The 19,039-nt window shown below is 45.0% G+C and overlaps 1 protein-coding gene and 1 long non-coding RNA gene across 7 annotated transcripts in view; one reads left to right on the forward strand and one right to left on the reverse strand.

Annotated features, from left to right (window-relative positions):
• CYTH1 (cytohesin 1) overlaps positions 1-19,039 on the reverse strand; it is a 106,127-nt gene that overhangs the window by 50,229 nt on the left and 36,859 nt on the right. Inside the window, exon 1 of one of the 6 annotated variants that reach the window (XM_015120350.3) lies at positions 10,100-10,376. Coding sequence (XP_014975836.1) covers positions 10,100-10,127 — 28 coding nt within the window. The 5' untranslated portion in view covers positions 10,128-10,376. 6 annotated transcript variants of the gene reach the window in all.
• On the forward strand, positions 15,605-18,615 carry LOC144336008 (uncharacterized). The gene is made up of 2 exons (XR_013407400.1): positions 15,605-16,426; positions 16,988-18,615. It is a non-coding gene; the product is annotated as an uncharacterized LOC144336008 (long non-coding RNA).

Raw genomic sequence — 19,039 nt, forward strand, 5'->3', positions numbered from 1 at the left:
CTTATAAAACAAACCACAGCCATCAGAGAGAATCACAGGAAACGACTGGCCACAGAACAGGCATCTCAGGAATCCCAACAGAGAAAATGAACGTTTTAAAAAATAATTTCTCAGACTCATAATTCAACAATTTTTTTAAAAGTTCACTGCATGGAAACGAGGCCCCCTGTCAGTTACTGTGGAAGACACAATGCTGGAAAGACATGGTTTCGGCCCTCAAAGAGCTCATGTGTTACTATTCTTTTTAAAGAAAAAAGAAACGGGCAGCCCGTAAATGCCAAATAAATGCTGTCTGCAAGGCGCTATGCAGAGTGGGGGTCAGAGAAGAGCAGGGCCCCGGTTAGTCCAAGACGGCTCCACGCGAGAGCCTGGGAGAGGGCAGTCCAGACAGAGGTGGAAAGGGCGGCACAAGGGACAGAGCCTGGAAAAGCAAGCTCCAGGCAGACTGTGGTGCCTTTGAATTTGACACTGAGACAGCTGGATTCTATTCTGTTGTTGAGTTGGGACAAGAGATAAAGAAAGAAATTCTCCTGGAAGAGCAAGAAGCGGCAGCTAGGCGCCATGAGAAAGAAAAGGAACTGGAAGCTTTGCAGTAGTCTTCACTGCACCGCGGTCTGCACTTCCATTCAGAAATGGTAGCAAAGAAGTATTTCCTCGCCCTACTCCAGCTCACAGCTTCAACTACCATCCTTATCCAGCACTAATTCCCCAAACCGCTACTGACTTCCCATCCTCTCTCCAGTTCTGTGTCTCAGGTGCAAGGACAGCTGGAACCAGAAAGCGACCCTCTGACAAGTGTGCAAGGGAAATGTGCACCAATCGCTTTATTTCTAAAGCGGAAAATGAGGCACGAGGAATACATTCAAATCTCAACAGTTTCATCAGCATCCCAAACCCACGAATTCACAATGCTGCTCAAAGGTCCTCTCTGCCCATGAGGCGTCCCCAAACCCCAAATCACCTGGGCCACAGGCTCCAAGCACCACAGACATGATAAGCATAAAGCTCTTAGGCGAGTCAGGATTCTCAATCTCTCCTCCTTCTGTGTCCCATGAAAACAGAGGCCTGGAGTTATTTGATTTTTTTCTTTAAACTCTGTTCCACTCCCTATACTTAAAAATGTCTCATTATTCTTTAGTAAACGCTAAGAGCATAAAATTCTTGTTCAAAGAAGCAAAAACTGGCATCTGTTCCTGCTCTGAGAAAGGCCTGAAGATCTCTTGAGAGGGAGGTCATTTCTACCTTCACCTCAGAATAGGAACAAACTGGCTCCCTGTTCCAGACATCACCCTTATCAGAGTTTCCCAGAGTCCGGGTGTGCAAAAGTTTGGGAGAAGTGTAAGAAGGAGCTGATGAGGGCACCAGCCTTCCAAGTCACGGGCAGCCCCGCGGTACTGGCCCCCTGCCTCCACCTACCAGCAGGGCGAGGCTGGTACAGGCACGGCCGGCCCGAGCCTCCTGGCCAGTGCATTCTTCCAGTGCCAACTCAGTGTGCTAGGAGGGCAGGTTTCTTCTCCATCTCGGCTGCTGTCATGAGGCTGCTCTTGGACCGCCCCCTATCTCCTGCCCATGCAGCGGGCAGAACTTTAGGAGGAAGAAAGAGGTCGAGACCTGTGGCAGGGGCAGCCAAGGAGAGCAAAGAGGAGGAGCAGAAGGCAGGCCAAGCTCTGCACCTTTGAGATCCAGGTCAGCACACCTGCTCCAGAACTAGCTCAAGAGGTGCTGACCCGTGAAAAGAGCAGTGAGTCCCTGATATCATGAAGGTGTCCTATGGCCTCCCTCCATGACAAACGGATGCCCACCTCTAGATGGCAAGATATAGTTGGTTTCTCTGGACAAACTCTATTTTACCCCAAACACTGGTAACTCCTCCCCAGGCCAGGCTGGCTCCTGCAGCAGGGCCAGCCTCCCTAGACAGGAAAAAGAAACATGGAAAACAAAGGGGACCTGAGCAAAGGTAGAAAGACCCCAATAATGAAAGTTCTCGTACATATACCATGATGTTTAAAAATATTATTTACGCCAGGTGTGGTGGCTCATGCCTGTAATTCCAACACTTTGGGAGGTCGAGGTGGGCAGATCACCTGAGGTCAGGAGTTCAAGACCAGCCTGACCAACATGGTGAAACCCCATCTCTACTAAAACTACAAAATTAGCCGGGTGTGGTGGCACATGCCTGTAATCCCAGCTACTTGGGAGGCTGAGGCAGAAGAATCACTTGAACCCAGGACGCAGAGGTTGCAGTGAGCCAAGACCGTGCCATTGCACTCCAGCCTGGGCAATGACAGTGAAACTCTGTCTCAAAAAAAATTATTTACATTACCAACATGATGTTTACAGAAGTATAATAAAAAGGATATTAAACTTCACATGGGAAAACATATATATGAGGATAGTCAGAAAAACATGAAGGGGAGAAAGGGTAATGTGAGGGTGCAGCTACCAGAGATTAAAGCATGTGAGGCTTCGGTAATTGAAACTGCAGGAGAAGAAAAAGACCAGAAAACAAACTCAAGAAATAGTGAAACACACAGGTAGCACTTTGAATCGGTAAAGAAAAATAGGATTATTCAGTCAAGGGTGCTGGGCAAATAAATAGCCAGCCAGCCATTTGGGACAAAACTAAGCTGAAATGAATTCTAGCTTAATCAAAGATGTTAATGTAAAATAAAACCTGAATAATTCTAGAATAGAGCATGAATTAATATAGTCATAATATTGGTGAGTCTGTTCATTTGCGACATGAAAATGAAAAGCTTCTGAGTGAAAAATAATATCCCATAAGCCAAAAGGTAAACAACTAAGACAATAAATTCACAAAACATACGACAAAGGGTTAATATCTTTTAAAAAAATTAATTAACTTATTATTTTTAGAGAGAAGGTCTCACTCTGTACCCAGGCTGGAGTGCAGTGGTGTGATCATAGCTCACTGCAGCCTCAGACTCCTGGCCTCAAGCGATACTCCCATCTCAGCCTCCAGAATAGCTGGGACTATAGGCGTGTGCCACCACACCTGGCTAGGGTTAACTTCTTTAAGTCACAAAGAAAGCAGCATAAAAATTAGTAAAACAAAGATGAATACAATGAGCAAAGGATATAAAAGGCAGATTACAAAAAGAGAAATACAAATGGTCACACAGAAAAAGATGCTCACAGTCACTATGTGTTTAATGCAAATTAAAACACGAATAACATACCATTTTCCATTAGTCTGGCAGGAATCAGAATGCCAGATGACACAAAATACTGTCAGAGGAGTGGGCTACACAGGTAAGTCTCCCGTGCTGCTGGGAGAGTGTAAACTGGTGCGACCTTTGGCACGAGCAAAACATAAACAGCACATACCTTTTGATTTGATTTGAATCAAACTTAGGAATTTGATTCTTAAATTCCATTTAAGAATGGCTATGCGCCCCAAATTCCAAAAATTTTAAACTACCTAAGCACTATTTGGTAATTTAAAAGAATGAGGTGATTTGTAAATGCCAATATGAAAAGATCTCTAAGACACATCTGGTGAAACAGGATGGCACAGAACACCTTCTCACAAGTAACACCTATGCTTGCTAAATACACAGGGAGCTTCTGAGAAGGACGTACCTGAAACTGCTAGCAGGAATCACCTTTCAAAGCAAGGACTGTGGAAGGAGAGTGGGGGAGGCTTGGACTCTTCCTTTTCTGCCTATCTGTGTATCTGGATCCACAACTAACCCAAAATTTGATGTTGAAGTTTTTATTCAAAGAAAATACAGAAATGCCCCCAGCCACTTACCATTTGCTCAGACTGGCCCAACATTTCTATTATAGAAGAAACATCCTTGGATGCTGTTCTAACGCCCATGAGGTGCCTGTCGTAACTACACCCATTCTGCTGTGATTTCATATGTGGTCTCTCGTTTGAATTCTGCGACTCAGAATCCTGACTCTTCACAGAAAATACAAAGGGAAAGAGGCTTTAGACACCAGAAGGAAAGGCGTCAATAGTCACTGAGTAGGCCGGGCGCGGTGGCTCACGCCTGTAATCCCAGCACTTTCTTTGGGAGGCCGAGGCGGGCGGATCATGAGGTCAGGACATCGAGACCATCCTGGCTAACACAGTGAAACCTCATCTCTACCAAAAATACAAAAAAAAAAATTAGCTGGGTGTGGTGGCGGGCGCCTGTAGTCCCAGTTATTCTGGAGGCTGAGGCAGAAGAATTGTGTGAACCCGGGAGGCAGAGCTTTCAGTGAGCCAAGATCGCACCACTGCACTCCAGCCTGAGCGACAGAGCGAGACTCCATCTCAAAAAAAAAAAAAACAGTCACTGACTCAAAAAAAGAAATTCACTGCATCTTTTTTTAGGTCAGAAGTTGAGCTTCCACGATTCCTCTGTAGAGGATGGAAGAACATGATACAAGTTACGAAATTATTTTCTTTTTTTGTTGTTTTTTTTGAGACGGAGTCTCGCTGTCGCCCAGGCTGGAGTGCAGTGGCATGACCTCGGCTCACTGCAAGCTCCGCCTCCCGGGTTTAAGTGATTCTCTGTCTCAGCCTCCCGAGTAGCTGGGACTACAGGCGCCCGCCACCTCGCCCAGCTTATTTTTTGTATTTTTAGTAGAGATGGGTTTCACCATGTTAGCCAGGAAGGTCTCGATCTCCTGACCTTGTGATCCGCCCGCCTCGGCCTCCCAAAGTGCTGGGATTACAGGTGTGAGCCACTGCGCTCGGCACGAAATTATTTTCTTAAGGAAGAAATGAATGTGTCTGGGCGAGTCCTCACATACCAGCTGATCTACAGGACAGCAGAATGTGACTTTTCTGTCTCCATTTTTCCCCTAGTGTATTACCTAGGTCTACTGAATCAAACACATCATGTAGTCAGGAGAAAAACAAAAAGGTAACTAGGAATATATGAAGGCATGAGATCATCAAAACTCAACAGTGGCTGTTAAAACTTAAAATCCTGGCTGATTTGGGCTCAGTTTTCAGAGTCCTTCCCAGGAGCCACAGCAATGGCTTTCATTTACTGAACTGACCAGGGCTAGACTAGGTAACTTCTAAGGCACCTCATGGCTTTAAGAGTCTGTGATTACACAACTGTTAGTGACTCTGTCCCAGTTAGTTACTTAATGGCTCCAGATGTAACACAAAACCCACAGGAATTCCCCATAAGTTGAAGTTCTTCAGAAGGTAAACAGGAGAAGATGGTGGCAGTTTTAAAGAGTCCTTTTCTAAAAAGGAAATCTCAGCTGGGCTGAAAACAGAAAGAAAGGCAGAGACAAGAACACTGTAAATTCAGTAAAGTTGCCTTTGCAGGATTGTCAAGATCCAAGGGAAAAATGAGAGATGGATACTATTAAAAATTTCCAGAAGGTCTAGCCCTCCATCTCTGATTTAACCAGCAGTAACCTGCTTGCAGGTTCTGTCAGCCTGCAGCCACACACGTTCCCGCGAACCCTCCTGAAGCACAGGGAGGGGTGGATGAAAACGGGAATCTCTCCTGTTTCCTAGGGCCACTCCTGCACCAACTCTGCCTCCTATCTGCACCTACGGTCCCTGACTCTGTCCTCCCTTCGGCTGACCACACTGCAGGCTAACAAAGGCTCTTAGTGCCCAGACCTGTGCCTACCAAGACCTATGATAACCTGCCTTTTCTCTCCACCGATACTGACTTCTTAGAAAATTCCACCTGCTGCCTTCCACATTCCCTCCTGTCTAATCAGACTTTGGGTTTTGACCCCCCACAGCCAGTCCTGTGCTTTCATATTCCATAATGAAGAGAGGACTTGAGAGGCTACAGAAAGACTCAGACAATGGGTAAGGGTCAGCTTTCTTCAAAGGGGCAGAATCCAAGCCCTTGTTTCTATTCACCTTCATTAAGAAGAAAGTGCAGTTCTAATCCTCTGTATAATACCATGAGCATTCATCTCTGGTGTACTCAACAGGAAAGCCTATAAAATTCAAACCAGAGTGAATCCTCTTCAAAACTTGTCACAGCAGATGGTGATACAGGTTTCTTGCTATGATGTATGCTTTGTACAATGCCAAACATGCTCCTGCTTAAAAATAAAGATGTAACCATTTTTGATTCTGCAAAATACAAAATCCATAAGGAAGGGAGTGAGAAATATCTAGAAGGATGTGAATTGATAGTTATAGCACCTCAGGTCTTCCTGCAAACACCTCAACTTAAGCAACTTGTCCAACTAGAGACTACCACAATCCCATGGCACACATTAAAACATGGGATAACTGCTGGGTGTGGTGGCTCACGCCTGTAATCCCAGCACTTTGGGAGGCCGAGGCGGGTGGACCATGAGGTCAAGAGATAGAGGCCATCCTGGCCAACATGGTGAAACTCTGTCTCTACTAAAAATACAAAAATTAGCCGGACGTGGTGGCACGTTCCTGTAGTCCCAGCTACTCGGGAGGCTGAGGCAGGAGAATCGCTTGAACCTGGGAGGCAGAGGTTGCGGTGAACCAAGATCACACCACTGCACTCCAGCCTGGCAACAGAGTAAGACTCCATCTTAAAAAAAAAAAAAAAAAAAAAAAAAGGGATAACGTGGAAAGTTCATCAAGGACAACATTTTAGATGCAATCTGAAAATCCAGTGTCCCACTGAGGAAGCCTATACTTTATTCTATTTGGCATAGTTTCCTACAAATAATACTAGTTTATACACACATGCTATCTTACAGCTTAAAACATTTTCTCATTTCCACTTTTTTAAACTTTTCAACAAAGTGCAACTGTAACTCTGCTTATTTCCTGACAATAAACTGTTCTCATCAGTTTACAGGTAAGATAAAGACTCACTGAGTACAAATAATCTACCTCAGGTACACTACTCACAGAGCCCAATTCACACTCGGGTCACCGGCTGCATCCTCAGCTCTCATTTTTCTCCTGCTGAAATACACAGATTCACTTCAGCTCAGTGTTCACTGAGCGTCTGCCATAGACGCAGCCTGTGCTTGGAGCTAGGATTTAAACAGCTCCAGTCCCTGGCCTGCACAGAAAGCGAAGGCCAGCGGGGAGAGCCATGTAAGCCCGTAGCAGCAGCACACCCCGCCACAGCGGCCAAGTGCGGCAAGTACTCACAGAATTCCAGGCAATGCCAAGAGGCTTCAGAGGGGCCAGCCTATGAGCCAGAACTTGAAGGACCAATGGATTCCCCAGAAGGAAGAGAGAATGGTGTATACCAAGCAAGATAAAGCGTATGGGAGTGACGGAGGCCAGCAACAATGGGCACACCACAGGGCAGGGCCCAGGACACAGCAGGCCTGAACTGCCACCAGGAAAGGGGCTTAGCATCTGCCTATGAAGGGTCTCAGGTCCCACACCAAAGATTTTGGATTCTATCCCAAAGAGATGCCAAAGAGAGGGTTCAAAGGCAAATCAAGGCTGGGCACAGTGGCTCACACCTATAATCCCAGCACTTTGGGAGGCCGAGGTGGGTGGATCACATGAGGTCAGGAGTTCAGGACAAGCCTGGCCAACATGGCAAAACCTCGTCTCTACAAAAAATACAAAAATTAGCCGGGTGTGGTGGCGTGCACCTGCAGTCCCAGCTACTCAGGAGGCTGAGGCAGGAGAATCGCTTGAACCTGGGAGGCAGAGGTTGCAGTGAGCCAAGAGTGCACCACTACACTCCAGCCTGGGCCACAGAGCGAGACTCTTGTCTCAAAAAAAAAAAAAAAAAAAAAAGGCAAATCAAGGGGGACTAGCCATTAACAAGATTAAATAGTTAAAAATAATAGTAATTTATGGTAGTTAAGAAAATAGTGCCCAATTAATTACACTGGTTAATTCTCACTAACACACATATACAGAATGAAAACTGATGTATGTACCAGTGTACCAGGTAAGAAAGGCAGAAAGCACTTTTTTTTTTTTTTTTTTTGGAGACAAAGTCTCACTCTGTCACCCAGGCTGGAGTGCAGTGGTATGATTTTAGCTCACTGTAACCTCGGCCTCCCGGGTTCAAGCTATTCTCCTGCCTCAGCCTCCAAGGAGCTGGTATTACAGGCTCCTGTCACCACACTCGGCTAATTTTTGTACTTTTAGTAGAGACAGAGTTTCACCATGTTGGCTAGGTTGGTCTCGAACTCCTGACTTCAGGTGATCCGCCTGCCTTGGCCTCCCAAAGTGCTGGGATTACTGGCATGAGCCATTGCACCCAGCCAGAAAGCAATATTTTTAACCTAAAAATTGTGGGTTTGAGATTAATATAGCAGAAGAGTCTGACTTCTTTAAAGAATATTTTCAAAAACCCCCACATACCCTTTCTTAGGCGTGTTCTTTAGGGCATTAAGTCTAGTTAAAAGCAGCTCTGTGGAAAGCATAACCAACTCTTAACTTCTGCCCTCTCCTGGGATTTCAGGGACCTGCCAGAGGAAACTCCATTTGTTCCCCTCCTTTTACACCTACCTAAATGCCACTCTGTCTCTCATGGCAATGTCTAAGGGCATCTATTTTAGCGGTGGTTTAAAGGGCAACGCTGCCTTCAGTCCCAGGTGACAACACAAGGAAATGCCATGGGAGGGGGTGAGGGAAGCAGAGAAGCACCAGTTCTTTAAGGTTACTTGGTCAAAGCAAAGCTGTTCAGTAATTCGACCTCTAAGCTCCCGGTCCCTAACCCCATGCCCCGCCCCCCTCACTCCCACTGTTGAATAGGGTAGTTTATGTTGACTTTTAAAGCCTCCAGGATAAAAAGTGACTATTACACTGCACCTCCGGTGGGTCTGAAGCTAGGCTCACCCAGAGTAACCAGCAGCCAGTAAGCATGAGGGACCACGGCCAGGCCCCACTCACTCCCGCTGTCCCAGCATAGTCACTAGCGTCCTCTTCCACTCTCAAAAGTGTTCCCTTTGGAACTAGACCTTGGCTAGTGTGGACTCACCTTTCAGTTACAAAAGCACCAATCAGGCAGTTCAGTCCTGGCCTGGCACTGCCCCTCGCTATTGTCCCCTCTTCAGATACAGAAGTATCGTTATGGATACCTGTGCGTGCTTCCCTCCCAGCGTCCCCGACGCGTGCTGCAGTTTTCAGTGTTGCCCGTGGACACTGTCCAGGATCATTTGCACTTAGAGGTGGGGCTTTAAAATATGTGCTTTATAGTGAACCAGAGTGGGAAAAGCCTAAAGAGGACCCCCAAATTTTATTACAACTTTCACAAAATCCACTTTGAAACACAGCCAAATATTTATTCCAAATTTAAATATATCATACATTACCAGCTACAAAGCAGTACACATTTTACTATTTTGTCTTACAGCATTACAACATCACCATCTGATAAACGTGGCACAATAAAATACAATAAAACACACACATGTCCACAAACACAACTCCTGTGCTGATCCAGGGCTTTAAGACACAGCTCTTCAGCAGAATCTCTTGGGATTTAGAAGCCACAACTCGTCATCCCATTACTCATAGCTCCACTGTTTACAGTACGGGTGTGGAGCAGATGAAGGAAGTTCTACAGACCCTGTCCTCCCAGGCTTCAAACAGTCCTCACCTAACAACCAAAGGGAGAAGACCACATTAATTGTCTTTTCCCTTAGATACATTTTATTTAATAAAACAAGTATTATTTATCCCGAATCTCACTGGTTCTTTCAATCTGATCTCTATTGTCTTTACTTTTCAGCATCAGATTCTTTCTGGATATCTGTGGAATTCCCAGAAGTTCTGACCAACTGTTATTTCGATACAGGAAGTAGATACAGTCAACAAGTATGAAGTGGAACCTACCAAGAAACACCCAACGCAGAACTCTAACGGAAGCAAAGATTGGAGGGGAACCTCTTTGGTTTAAAAACACTGAGTTACCTTACACACACACACACACACACACACCCACCCACCCACCCACACCCCCCCCCCCAAGAGAGCCTCAGCTTCCTAACTACTAAGAGACTATGCAGTCTTTCTCCTGAAAACAGTAAGATAAAAACCAGACTCTAGGTTGGTCCTTAACTCCTCCCCAAAAGGCTCAGTAAACTATCCTCAGAGGATTTCACATACTAATCAAAAGAGATACGGAAAACTCCACTCCATATACCCCAAGCTGCGTAGTCCCGGCTGGGGGCGGCAGCTGTGACTCACCATCCTCTTCTTCGGTTTTAAGGACCATCTTGTTTCCTTACAGCTGGACACGAAAAGTCCACTCTGTCCTTTAAGGAGAGCGGTAACTTACTGAGAGCCAAGTTTTCCTGTGGGGTCTGACTGGGAGGGGCTGGGGATACCTGTGAAGCTGCCCAGCCACTAGGACAGCTCAGAGCTGCTTCCTGAACACAGGCAATGGCTGGCTGCACGCCTGGGCCAATCAGCCTCCAGCCTCCAAAGAAGCGGCACTCCCAGTCAGTGCCACCACCCAGTTCCTGAAGTCAAGCTCAAGCACCTTCCGAGTGTGTTAACCATCTGCTTCCCTGAAAGCAATCTTACACTGGAGTCAAACCAGTTTAGTAGCACACTTCTAGTCTTTTCTCAAACCCAACCAAAGTCATAGCCAGGGCTCGCCGCTGTTTTTCTCCTCACTTTCCAGTATCGTTGTCCCTTGGTATCCAAGGGGGACTGGTGCCAGGAACCCCCATGGACACCAAAACCCACGGATGCTTGAGTCCTTAATTATTTGCACATAAGCTACATACATCTACTCATATGCTTTAAATCATCTCTAGATTACTTCTAATACCAAATACAATGTAACTGCTATGTAAACAGTTGTTATGCTATATTGTTTAGAGAAAACGAAAAGAAAAAAGTCTGTATGTGTTCAGTACAGGTGTGACCTTTTTTTATTTTCCAAATATTTTCCATCCACAATAGGTTAAATCCATGGATGGGGAGCCCATGGAAAGCCGACTACACTTTCTTAAAATGGAATCATTAAAATCCCTGGTCCCCTTACAATGAGATAATAGCCCATTTCCCAAGACAGTGACTAAGAGATCGTAATCATTACAGCAAGTTATGAGGTCACAGGCTAAAAGCAGAAAGCCGATATTAGAGGCAAAAAATAATAATAATAAAAAAAAAATCCAAGGGCCAAACTCCCAATCTAAGTTCAGTTTTATCCCCATTATGATTTGTAATATGCCGCACCCAAGATTCTTTCCTGCATAGTTCTATTATGTTCATGACACAGATTCATTGCTGAAAATTAGAAAATAGTAACAAGGGAAAAAAACCCACCTTAATACTATCACCAAGAGATAACCATCGATGACATTTTGGTAGACATTTTCCAGACTTTTGTTATAAGTATTATATATATTCTCTCTCTCTCTTTTATACACACACACACACACACACACACACACGATATTTTATGTTGTTTTATAGCCACCTACTTTTACTTATAACAAACATTTTTTCACGACTGTAAATGGACATCTATCACATTTATTCTTCTTCTCAGTCTAGACATAATGTTTAACCAGCCCCATATTGTTAGACTTCTAAGTGATTTCCAATTTTTCTATGCATCTCAATACCCGTGTGCACACGTTTTGGCACATCTTTTTAATTATCTTCATAGAAAAAACTTCTCACAAGAAGAACTGCTGGCTCCAGATATAGCTTCCCACTGCATCGTCACAGTAGGTAACTAACATTTATCGCGTGCTTACTCTGTGCCTAGCTTGATGTGACTTAACTCATCTAATCCTGAAAACATCCCATGGGGTGAGTGTCCTCGCCATCCCCAGATCACAGATGAGGATGCTGGCACCCAGAGAGGTTACACAGCTTGCCAAAGCACGAGACCTGGCTGCAGAGCCCACCCTCTACACCCTGCTCTCTGCTGGACTCCCAAACCCCTCCCTATTAGTCTTGGTTGTAAATGCAAACTCGTGCAGCAGCTTTGCAGGAAGTGCTAGACTTTGGTCAGTTCTCATAGGAGAGTTGGAAACACACACATCTATAGCAAGACAACAGGGCGCTGTCTCCAGTCAGACTCTGAAGGTGACCACAGGTGCTGACATGACTCCAGGGCAGAGACTTCATCACAATCTCTTCTTTCTTGCCTAATAACAGTTGAATAAATACATATGCATGTATTAAAAAAAAAAAAAAAAAAAAAAAAACACTTTGTTTTGTAGTGGCAACTAATATAAACCCAACATGTCACCTTTTGGTTTAGTATGTCAAAATCACAGTTTTAAGTCCCACCCTGCACCATTTCAAAACCTACGTTTATTGATTCCCAAACAGCATTTCTATCTTCTGGTATCAGGTCTGATTCACAGCCAGTGATCCCAACTTAAAAGAGGACAGGTCACTTCTATTTTCTCCCTACCGTCAAATGGTATAGCGTTTCTCTGGAATAGACACCCAGATAGACCAGCAGAAAAGCTGGTCATGAGGCTTGAGTACTTAAAGCTTTCACAGATGCTGCCAAAGTGCTTTTGCCACGTCCCTGATGGGACCAAGCCTAACTCCTGCCAGGCAGACAGTGGGAAATGGTTTCTCATTGTTGGTGGTCACTTGCACTGACCTGATTTTACTGATGATGCTGATTACCTTTTTCATAAGTTTGAGGTATTTCCCCTTTCGTGAATTGCTTTTTCAAAGTCTTTGCCCACTTTTCTATTGCTTATCGTTTTTTAAATCATTTGTAGATTACAAATCCTTTGTATTAAAAGTTACAAATATTTTGTCATAACCTGTCACTTGTTTTTAAAAAGTTTTTACAAAGCTAGTGGTATCATTTGTGTTTCATTCAACATTCACTGAGCACACTAAGTGCCAGCCACTAGTGAGACATCAGAGGACCAAAGAGACAAAAATGCCTGCCCTCATGGTGTCTCCACTCTGTCGAGATGGGAAAGGTGGGGAAACAAGTAAGTAAAATATGCAGTATGTCAGATGGTAATAAGTACTGAGGAGTGGGGGAAGTGAAGTGCAGTCAGGGAAGGCCTCTGCTGAGAAGGGCCAGGAGGCTACTGTGGCCGGAGCAGGAAGAACAGTGTAGGGAGGAGTGGAAGATATGGTCGCAGAGGTGAGGAGGGCAGTGGGCGAACTGCATGGGGCCTTGGTGGCTATTTTAAGGACTCTGGTTTCCATTCTGGGTGAGATGCATAGCTGCTGCCAGGGTTCGGAGCAACACAGCATTTTGTGGCTTCCTTTGTAACAAGACCACTCTGGCTATGGGGAAGAACAGACTGCAGACAGCCAGCACAGGAGCTGGAGACCAGCTGGGGGCTGCTATAGTCATCCAGGTGAGACGGGTTGGCGGCTTACTTGATAAAAGTGGCCATATTCTTGCCATATTTACTTTCAGGGTACAGCCAAGGATGTGCCAATGGAGTCCATGTGAGGTGTAAAAGAGAGAATTCAAGGGTGATTCCAAGCTTTCCGGCCTGGCAAATGAAAGAATGGAACTGCTATCTTCTTCTTCTTTTTTTTTTTTTTTTTTGAGACCAAGTCTCGCTCTGTCGCCCAGGCTGAAGTGCAGCGGCGCGATCTCGGCTCACTGCAACCTCTGCCTCTGGGGTTCAAGCGATTCTCCTGCCTCAGCCTTCTGAGTGGCTGGGATTATAGGTGCCTGCCACCATGCTCAGCTAATTTTTGTATTTTTAGTAGTGACGGAGTTTCACCATGTTAGCCAGGCTGGTCTCAAACTCCTAACCTCAAATGATCTACCCTCCTCAGCCTACCAAAGTGCTGGGATTACAGGCGTGAGCCACTGCACCAGGCCCGGAGCTACTATCTTCTGATAGGCTGCCAACCGGGTCCCCCCTCTCCACTCCCCACAACCTCTGCCTCACAGGCCCCATCATTCCTTCCACCCACCCATGGCCTCCCAGGTCCCCTGCTCCTCCAGGCCTCGCGACTTTTAGCTTCTGTTCCCACTATTCAATGCCTCGTTCTTGTTATACTTCCACTTCACATTCGCAAAAGAGGGACTCTGACTGGCTCATGTAATAGCCATCATCCCTACTGGGCACAGCAGGCCACCTCATAGGCTCCTGGCCAGGCAGCGTCCCTTAAAGCTGGAAGCATGGCAAGGCGTACCTGGCTCGACATCACACTGTCATCTCTAGTACAACAACTAACACTGTTAAAAAAGAAAATAATGAATCTCATGTCTCCAATTCCTTAAAATAGACATTTAACCACTGCACCACCAAACTATGCTTCACTCACTTGTAAGTGACCATATAATTTATCATCCATATTGAGATATTTTTGAGGTTGCAAATGGGCACTATTAATAATTACATCAGCCAGTCAGCATAAACTGGGATTGCCTCTGAGAGATTAACACATACAATACCCAGCTCATAAGGCACATCTATGGTATCGATCCCAAACAGAGTGTTAGATTACAATGTATTTATTTAAATGGAAACTTTTTAGAAGTTTCAAAGTACACTTTAAAATAACTAAAAAAATAATGGCGCATTACAAAACCAGAACAATAATCTAGGGCCTCGGAGCAGTGTCTGAACAAATGATATCGGAAACATTCGGGAGCTAGCACAGGCCCTGAGAAAAGCAATAAACCAACACAGTAGAAGAAAACACTTGTCGCCATTCATATTACAAATCACACATAGAGCACTCTGATGCAAGCGCTGTTGATTCAAGACATTCTATATTTTTAATTAATAAATCCCTTAAATAGACTTTAGCCTCCCTCCAGCAACAGATTAGGTGGGAATACTCAAGCATGTAATGGTTTAAAATGTTTTTTTTTTTCTGTTTTTTTTTAAGATGGAGTCTCCCTCTGTCACCCAGGCTGGAGTGCAGTGGCCGGATCTCAGCTCACTGCAAGCTCCGCCTCCCAGGTTTACGCCATTCTCCTGCCTCAGCCTCCCGAGTAGCTGGGACTACAGGCGCCTGCCACCTCGCCCAGCTAGTTTTTTGTATTTTTTAGTGGAGATGGGGTTTCACCATGTTAGCCAGGATGGTCTCGATCTCCTGACCTCATGATTCGCCCGTCTCGGCCTCCCAAAGTGCTGGGATTACAGGCTTGAGCCACCGTGCCCGGCCTAAAATGTTTTAAAACTAGGCTGGGAGTTGTGGTTCACGTCTGTAATCTCAGCACTTTGGGAGGCCAAGGTGGGAGGACTGCTTGAAGCCAGGAGTTCAAGACCAACCTGAAGCCAGGAGTTCAAGACCAAGATCCTATTTTTACAAAGAAATTAAATAAATGACACTAGAAAAAAAAATTACGTGAATATTTATGTAATATTCTAGGGAAGGTTTGTTTTTTGAAAGCATAATACCCATATCAATCACAATCCCAGAGACAGAAACATTCCTAGAGTGGGAGTGTGGAGAAAGGTAAGATATGCAGAGTGAGGGCAGAGTTTAGAGAGAACATCAAGGAGTAACAAAGCCCCCCAGATTAGCAACAGGGGCAGCCCCCATCACTGCTAAGTCAGACGGGATGCGAGGGCACCATACTGCTGCTACAAGTGGCAAATGGGAGCTCTCTGGCAAGAGCGTTGGCAGAGGATTCAGCAAGCCTTAGTCACCAGCAGGACAGATTCACCTTGACCTCACTCTTCCCTCACCCTCCCATCTCCTGGTCAAACCCAACCAGGAACCAGAGGGTACAAGAGCCTGAAAACATACTCCCTCCAGGACAGCCTCAGGCAGAGAGCAGGATGGGATCGGACAGGAAGTAGAGCTGGGGGCAAAAGGAAGGTGTCGGGTGCGACCCTCAAGCCAGATCATGGGGGCCAGGTTTCCCACTGTCAGGAAAAGGAATTTGGAAACATGAAAAGGGGGAAGGCTAGAAAGAACCCTAAGGCTGGAAGGGAATTGAAGGAGCCGGTATGTTTAATGGTTGCATTATGTATATGTTGTAACTTACTTAACCAGTTCTACTGTTGGCATTAATCTTCTTCTTTCCTTACATCCTGTAAAATGCTGCAACATCCTTGTAACCTTTGCCTCCTCAGCTCCTACTGGTTCCTTGGGCTAAATTTCTATAAGTGGGCTTAAGGGTTGGTCAAAAGATAGGAACTACTTTAAGGCTCACTATACACTGCTATAAAACTGATTTCCAAAATAACTGTTTTCATTTACCAGCTGTCTTCTAACATGCTGGCCTGCTGGGCCAGTGGCTCATGCCTATAATCCCAGCCCTTTGGGAGGCTGGGGTGAGAGGACTGATTGAGCCCAGGAGTTTGAGACCAGCCTGGGAGAGAAGGTGAGACTCTATCTCTATAAAAAATGTAAAAATTAGCTGGGCGTGGTGGCACATGTCTGTGGTCCCAGCTACTTGGGAGGGTGACGCAGGAAGATCGCTTGAATCTGCAAGGTTGAAGCTACAGTGAGCTATGATTGTGCCACTGCACTCCAGCCTGGGCAAGAGTGAGACACTGTCTCAAAAATAAATAGGCCAGGCGTGGTGGCTCACACCTGTAATTCCAGCACTTTGAGAGGACGATACGGGTGGATCACTTGAAGTCAGGAGTTCGAGGCCAGCCTAGCCGACATGGTGAAACCCTGTCTCTACTAAAAATACAGACATTAGCTGGGCGTGGTGATGGGCGCACCTGTAATCCCAGCTACTCGGGAGGCTGAGGCAGGAGAATCACTTGAACCCGGGAGGCAGAGGTTGCAGTGAGCTGAGATCGTGCCACTGCACTCCAGCCTGGGAGACAGAGCAAGACTCCGTCTCAATAAATAAATAAATAAATAAAAATAAAAAATAAAGTGCTAGCCTAGCCACAGCTAAATGCACAGTGTGGATTATCATTTAAAACACATGCCAACTAGATAGACATAATGTAGTATTTTAATGTCTATGCTTCTGTGGTGTGGTGATGTCAGAGCTTCTGTTGTATTTATTTAGTGTGGGCATTTGTCCTGCAAGTTACTTAAAAGTATTCCTTGGCACTTAAAAAAAGAAATTGGAAAATGTTGCATAACTATTTTTGTAGAGACAGAAAGATGTCTATGTTATACTGTTAAATGAAAAAATCATGTAACAAAAATGCATAGACTATAAAAATGAAAAAGGAAATAAGCCAGGAAGAATATATACTTAACACATTAACAATCATTATCTCTGGGCTGTGGGATTGTGGAGAATTCTCCCATCATCTCCGTCCACTCACCAGCCCCTCCTTCTCTGTCCTCGTCCACAGTGCACCAGACCCCACACTGGTCTCCAGCTTTGCTCCCGTGTCATGGCCTCTGAAGCTGTCTACCTAACACAAACCCAAAATCTGAAATCCCTGAAACGTGCCCAAATCCTAAATGTTGTGAGTGCCAACACGACACTCAAAGGAAATGCTCACTGGAGCATTTTGGATTTCTAGTTTTCAGATTAGGGATGCTCTGGCAAGTACAGTGCAGGTACTCCAAAATCCAAAAAGTTCTGAAATCTAGAACATGTCTGGTTCCCAGCATTTCAGATAAGAAAGACTCAACCCACAGTCCTTTTTGATAGCAGCCTATTCTTGTTTCATTAATTTAATATCTGAGACTCTTAAGTATATAGTTTGTAAAGCTTTCTTCTACATGTCCCATGACCTGTTTCCTTAAACTTCTATTTGCTCTTCTGCTTGCTAACACTGAAGGTTTTCCTTAAGTCTCTAGGCAAGCATAGTCTATTTCTCCTCATTTAAGAGTGACACACTAATAACCTGGTTAAAAGCTGTGTGGCAGGCATGGCCTACAGATGGATGCGTGGCAATGTAACATGATAAGGCAGTAATGTGTAGAGACCCCACATGTAGGGCTCTGTAGTTTATTTTTGCTTGGACTAGTTACCCAAAGAAGTATTCTCCAATCCCCAACCTGGGTTGTATGGAGTATAAAACTGACCACCAGTATTTGGGGGGCTACACTGAGGGAGAAAGGATGGGGATCTCACAATTAAATATACAGACTTTTTCGGTGCTGCTTCTTGGTTGGTATTTTTTTAAATAAATATAGATTTTCACTCGCTCTCTGTATCTTCACAGCCTTCTTCAGAAATTAAACCTTCATGTTTCACCAGAAGCGCGAGAGAAACCGCCTTGCTGCAGGAGGTAGAGACCTGGGAATCTTAACTGCCACAATGAACACTTTCAAACCACCCTCGTTTCCCTGTCTCCATTCTCAGAGGTCCTGGGTACCTTGAAGCCTTTCTGGAATTTGGGGGTGAATCATTTTGCTTCCTGGTGTTCTCTCTCTGCAGCTTAGATCTTTCCTAACGGGCTGCCAATGGGAGACAGCTTAGGGCATACAATCATGCGAGTGTCCTCCAAAGTCCCGAAGAACATCTGCAAGGTGGGGTGGAGCATAACAAAGACTTGTCCAGTCTCTGCAGGCAGAAATCCAGACACCTGGACACACTGCACAATTCTTTCAAAGGTTCCTTCTACTTTGGTTACCTAAAAAACATAGATGTATACTAGTTTTGTTTATAGACATAAATGCAACTGTTAGACCTTGGGGGAAAAAAGAGTTGATGACAAAGGATATATGTAATGTGTCACCAAGAATTCAAAGAACTTGCCATTCCTTGACATAGGCTTACCTTGTACCTAGCAAAGCAAGCTACGGGATTTCTGATCATATTTGCTAGTACATACCTTTATGAAACAGACTTGTCAGCACTTTTGTTATCAAAGAAAAACTCAAAACCGATTAGATGTCAAAAAAAAAGAAAACCTAAACCATATCCTTTGTTTTATGTACACAATTTGCATTTACTCCAATTTTTGCCTAAGGACCAGTAACTCTTGCAAGAAAAAAAATAAGAGAGGTATGCATCACAAAGACTGATCTTACTTAGTTTCTATCCAGAAAATCCATGATCAGTTCCATGACTTGCCACAAAACTGAAAAACTGTGTGGTTTTGAGTATTTACAGTTTGGGGATTTTTCTTTCTGAGAAGGGGGTCAAAAGCGTTTGGTCAGATGCTCAGAGAGGATCCTCGAGCCGGGGCTGTGGTCTTCTGTGCACCGCGGAGCCTGAGAGCATTGGGAAGACCTCGAAGAACTCTGGTTCAAGTAATTGCCACTTTCTGGGGGCAAAAGAACAGTGCCCCTTCAGGACCCACCATCGCCAACCTCACCACAGCCCTTGGCGGC

The sequence above is a fragment of the Macaca mulatta genome, chromosome 16 (genome assembly GCF_049350105.2).
Source record: "Macaca mulatta isolate MMU2019108-1 chromosome 16, T2T-MMU8v2.0, whole genome shotgun sequence".
NCBI classification, from domain to species: domain Eukaryota; kingdom Metazoa; phylum Chordata; class Mammalia; order Primates; family Cercopithecidae; genus Macaca; species Macaca mulatta.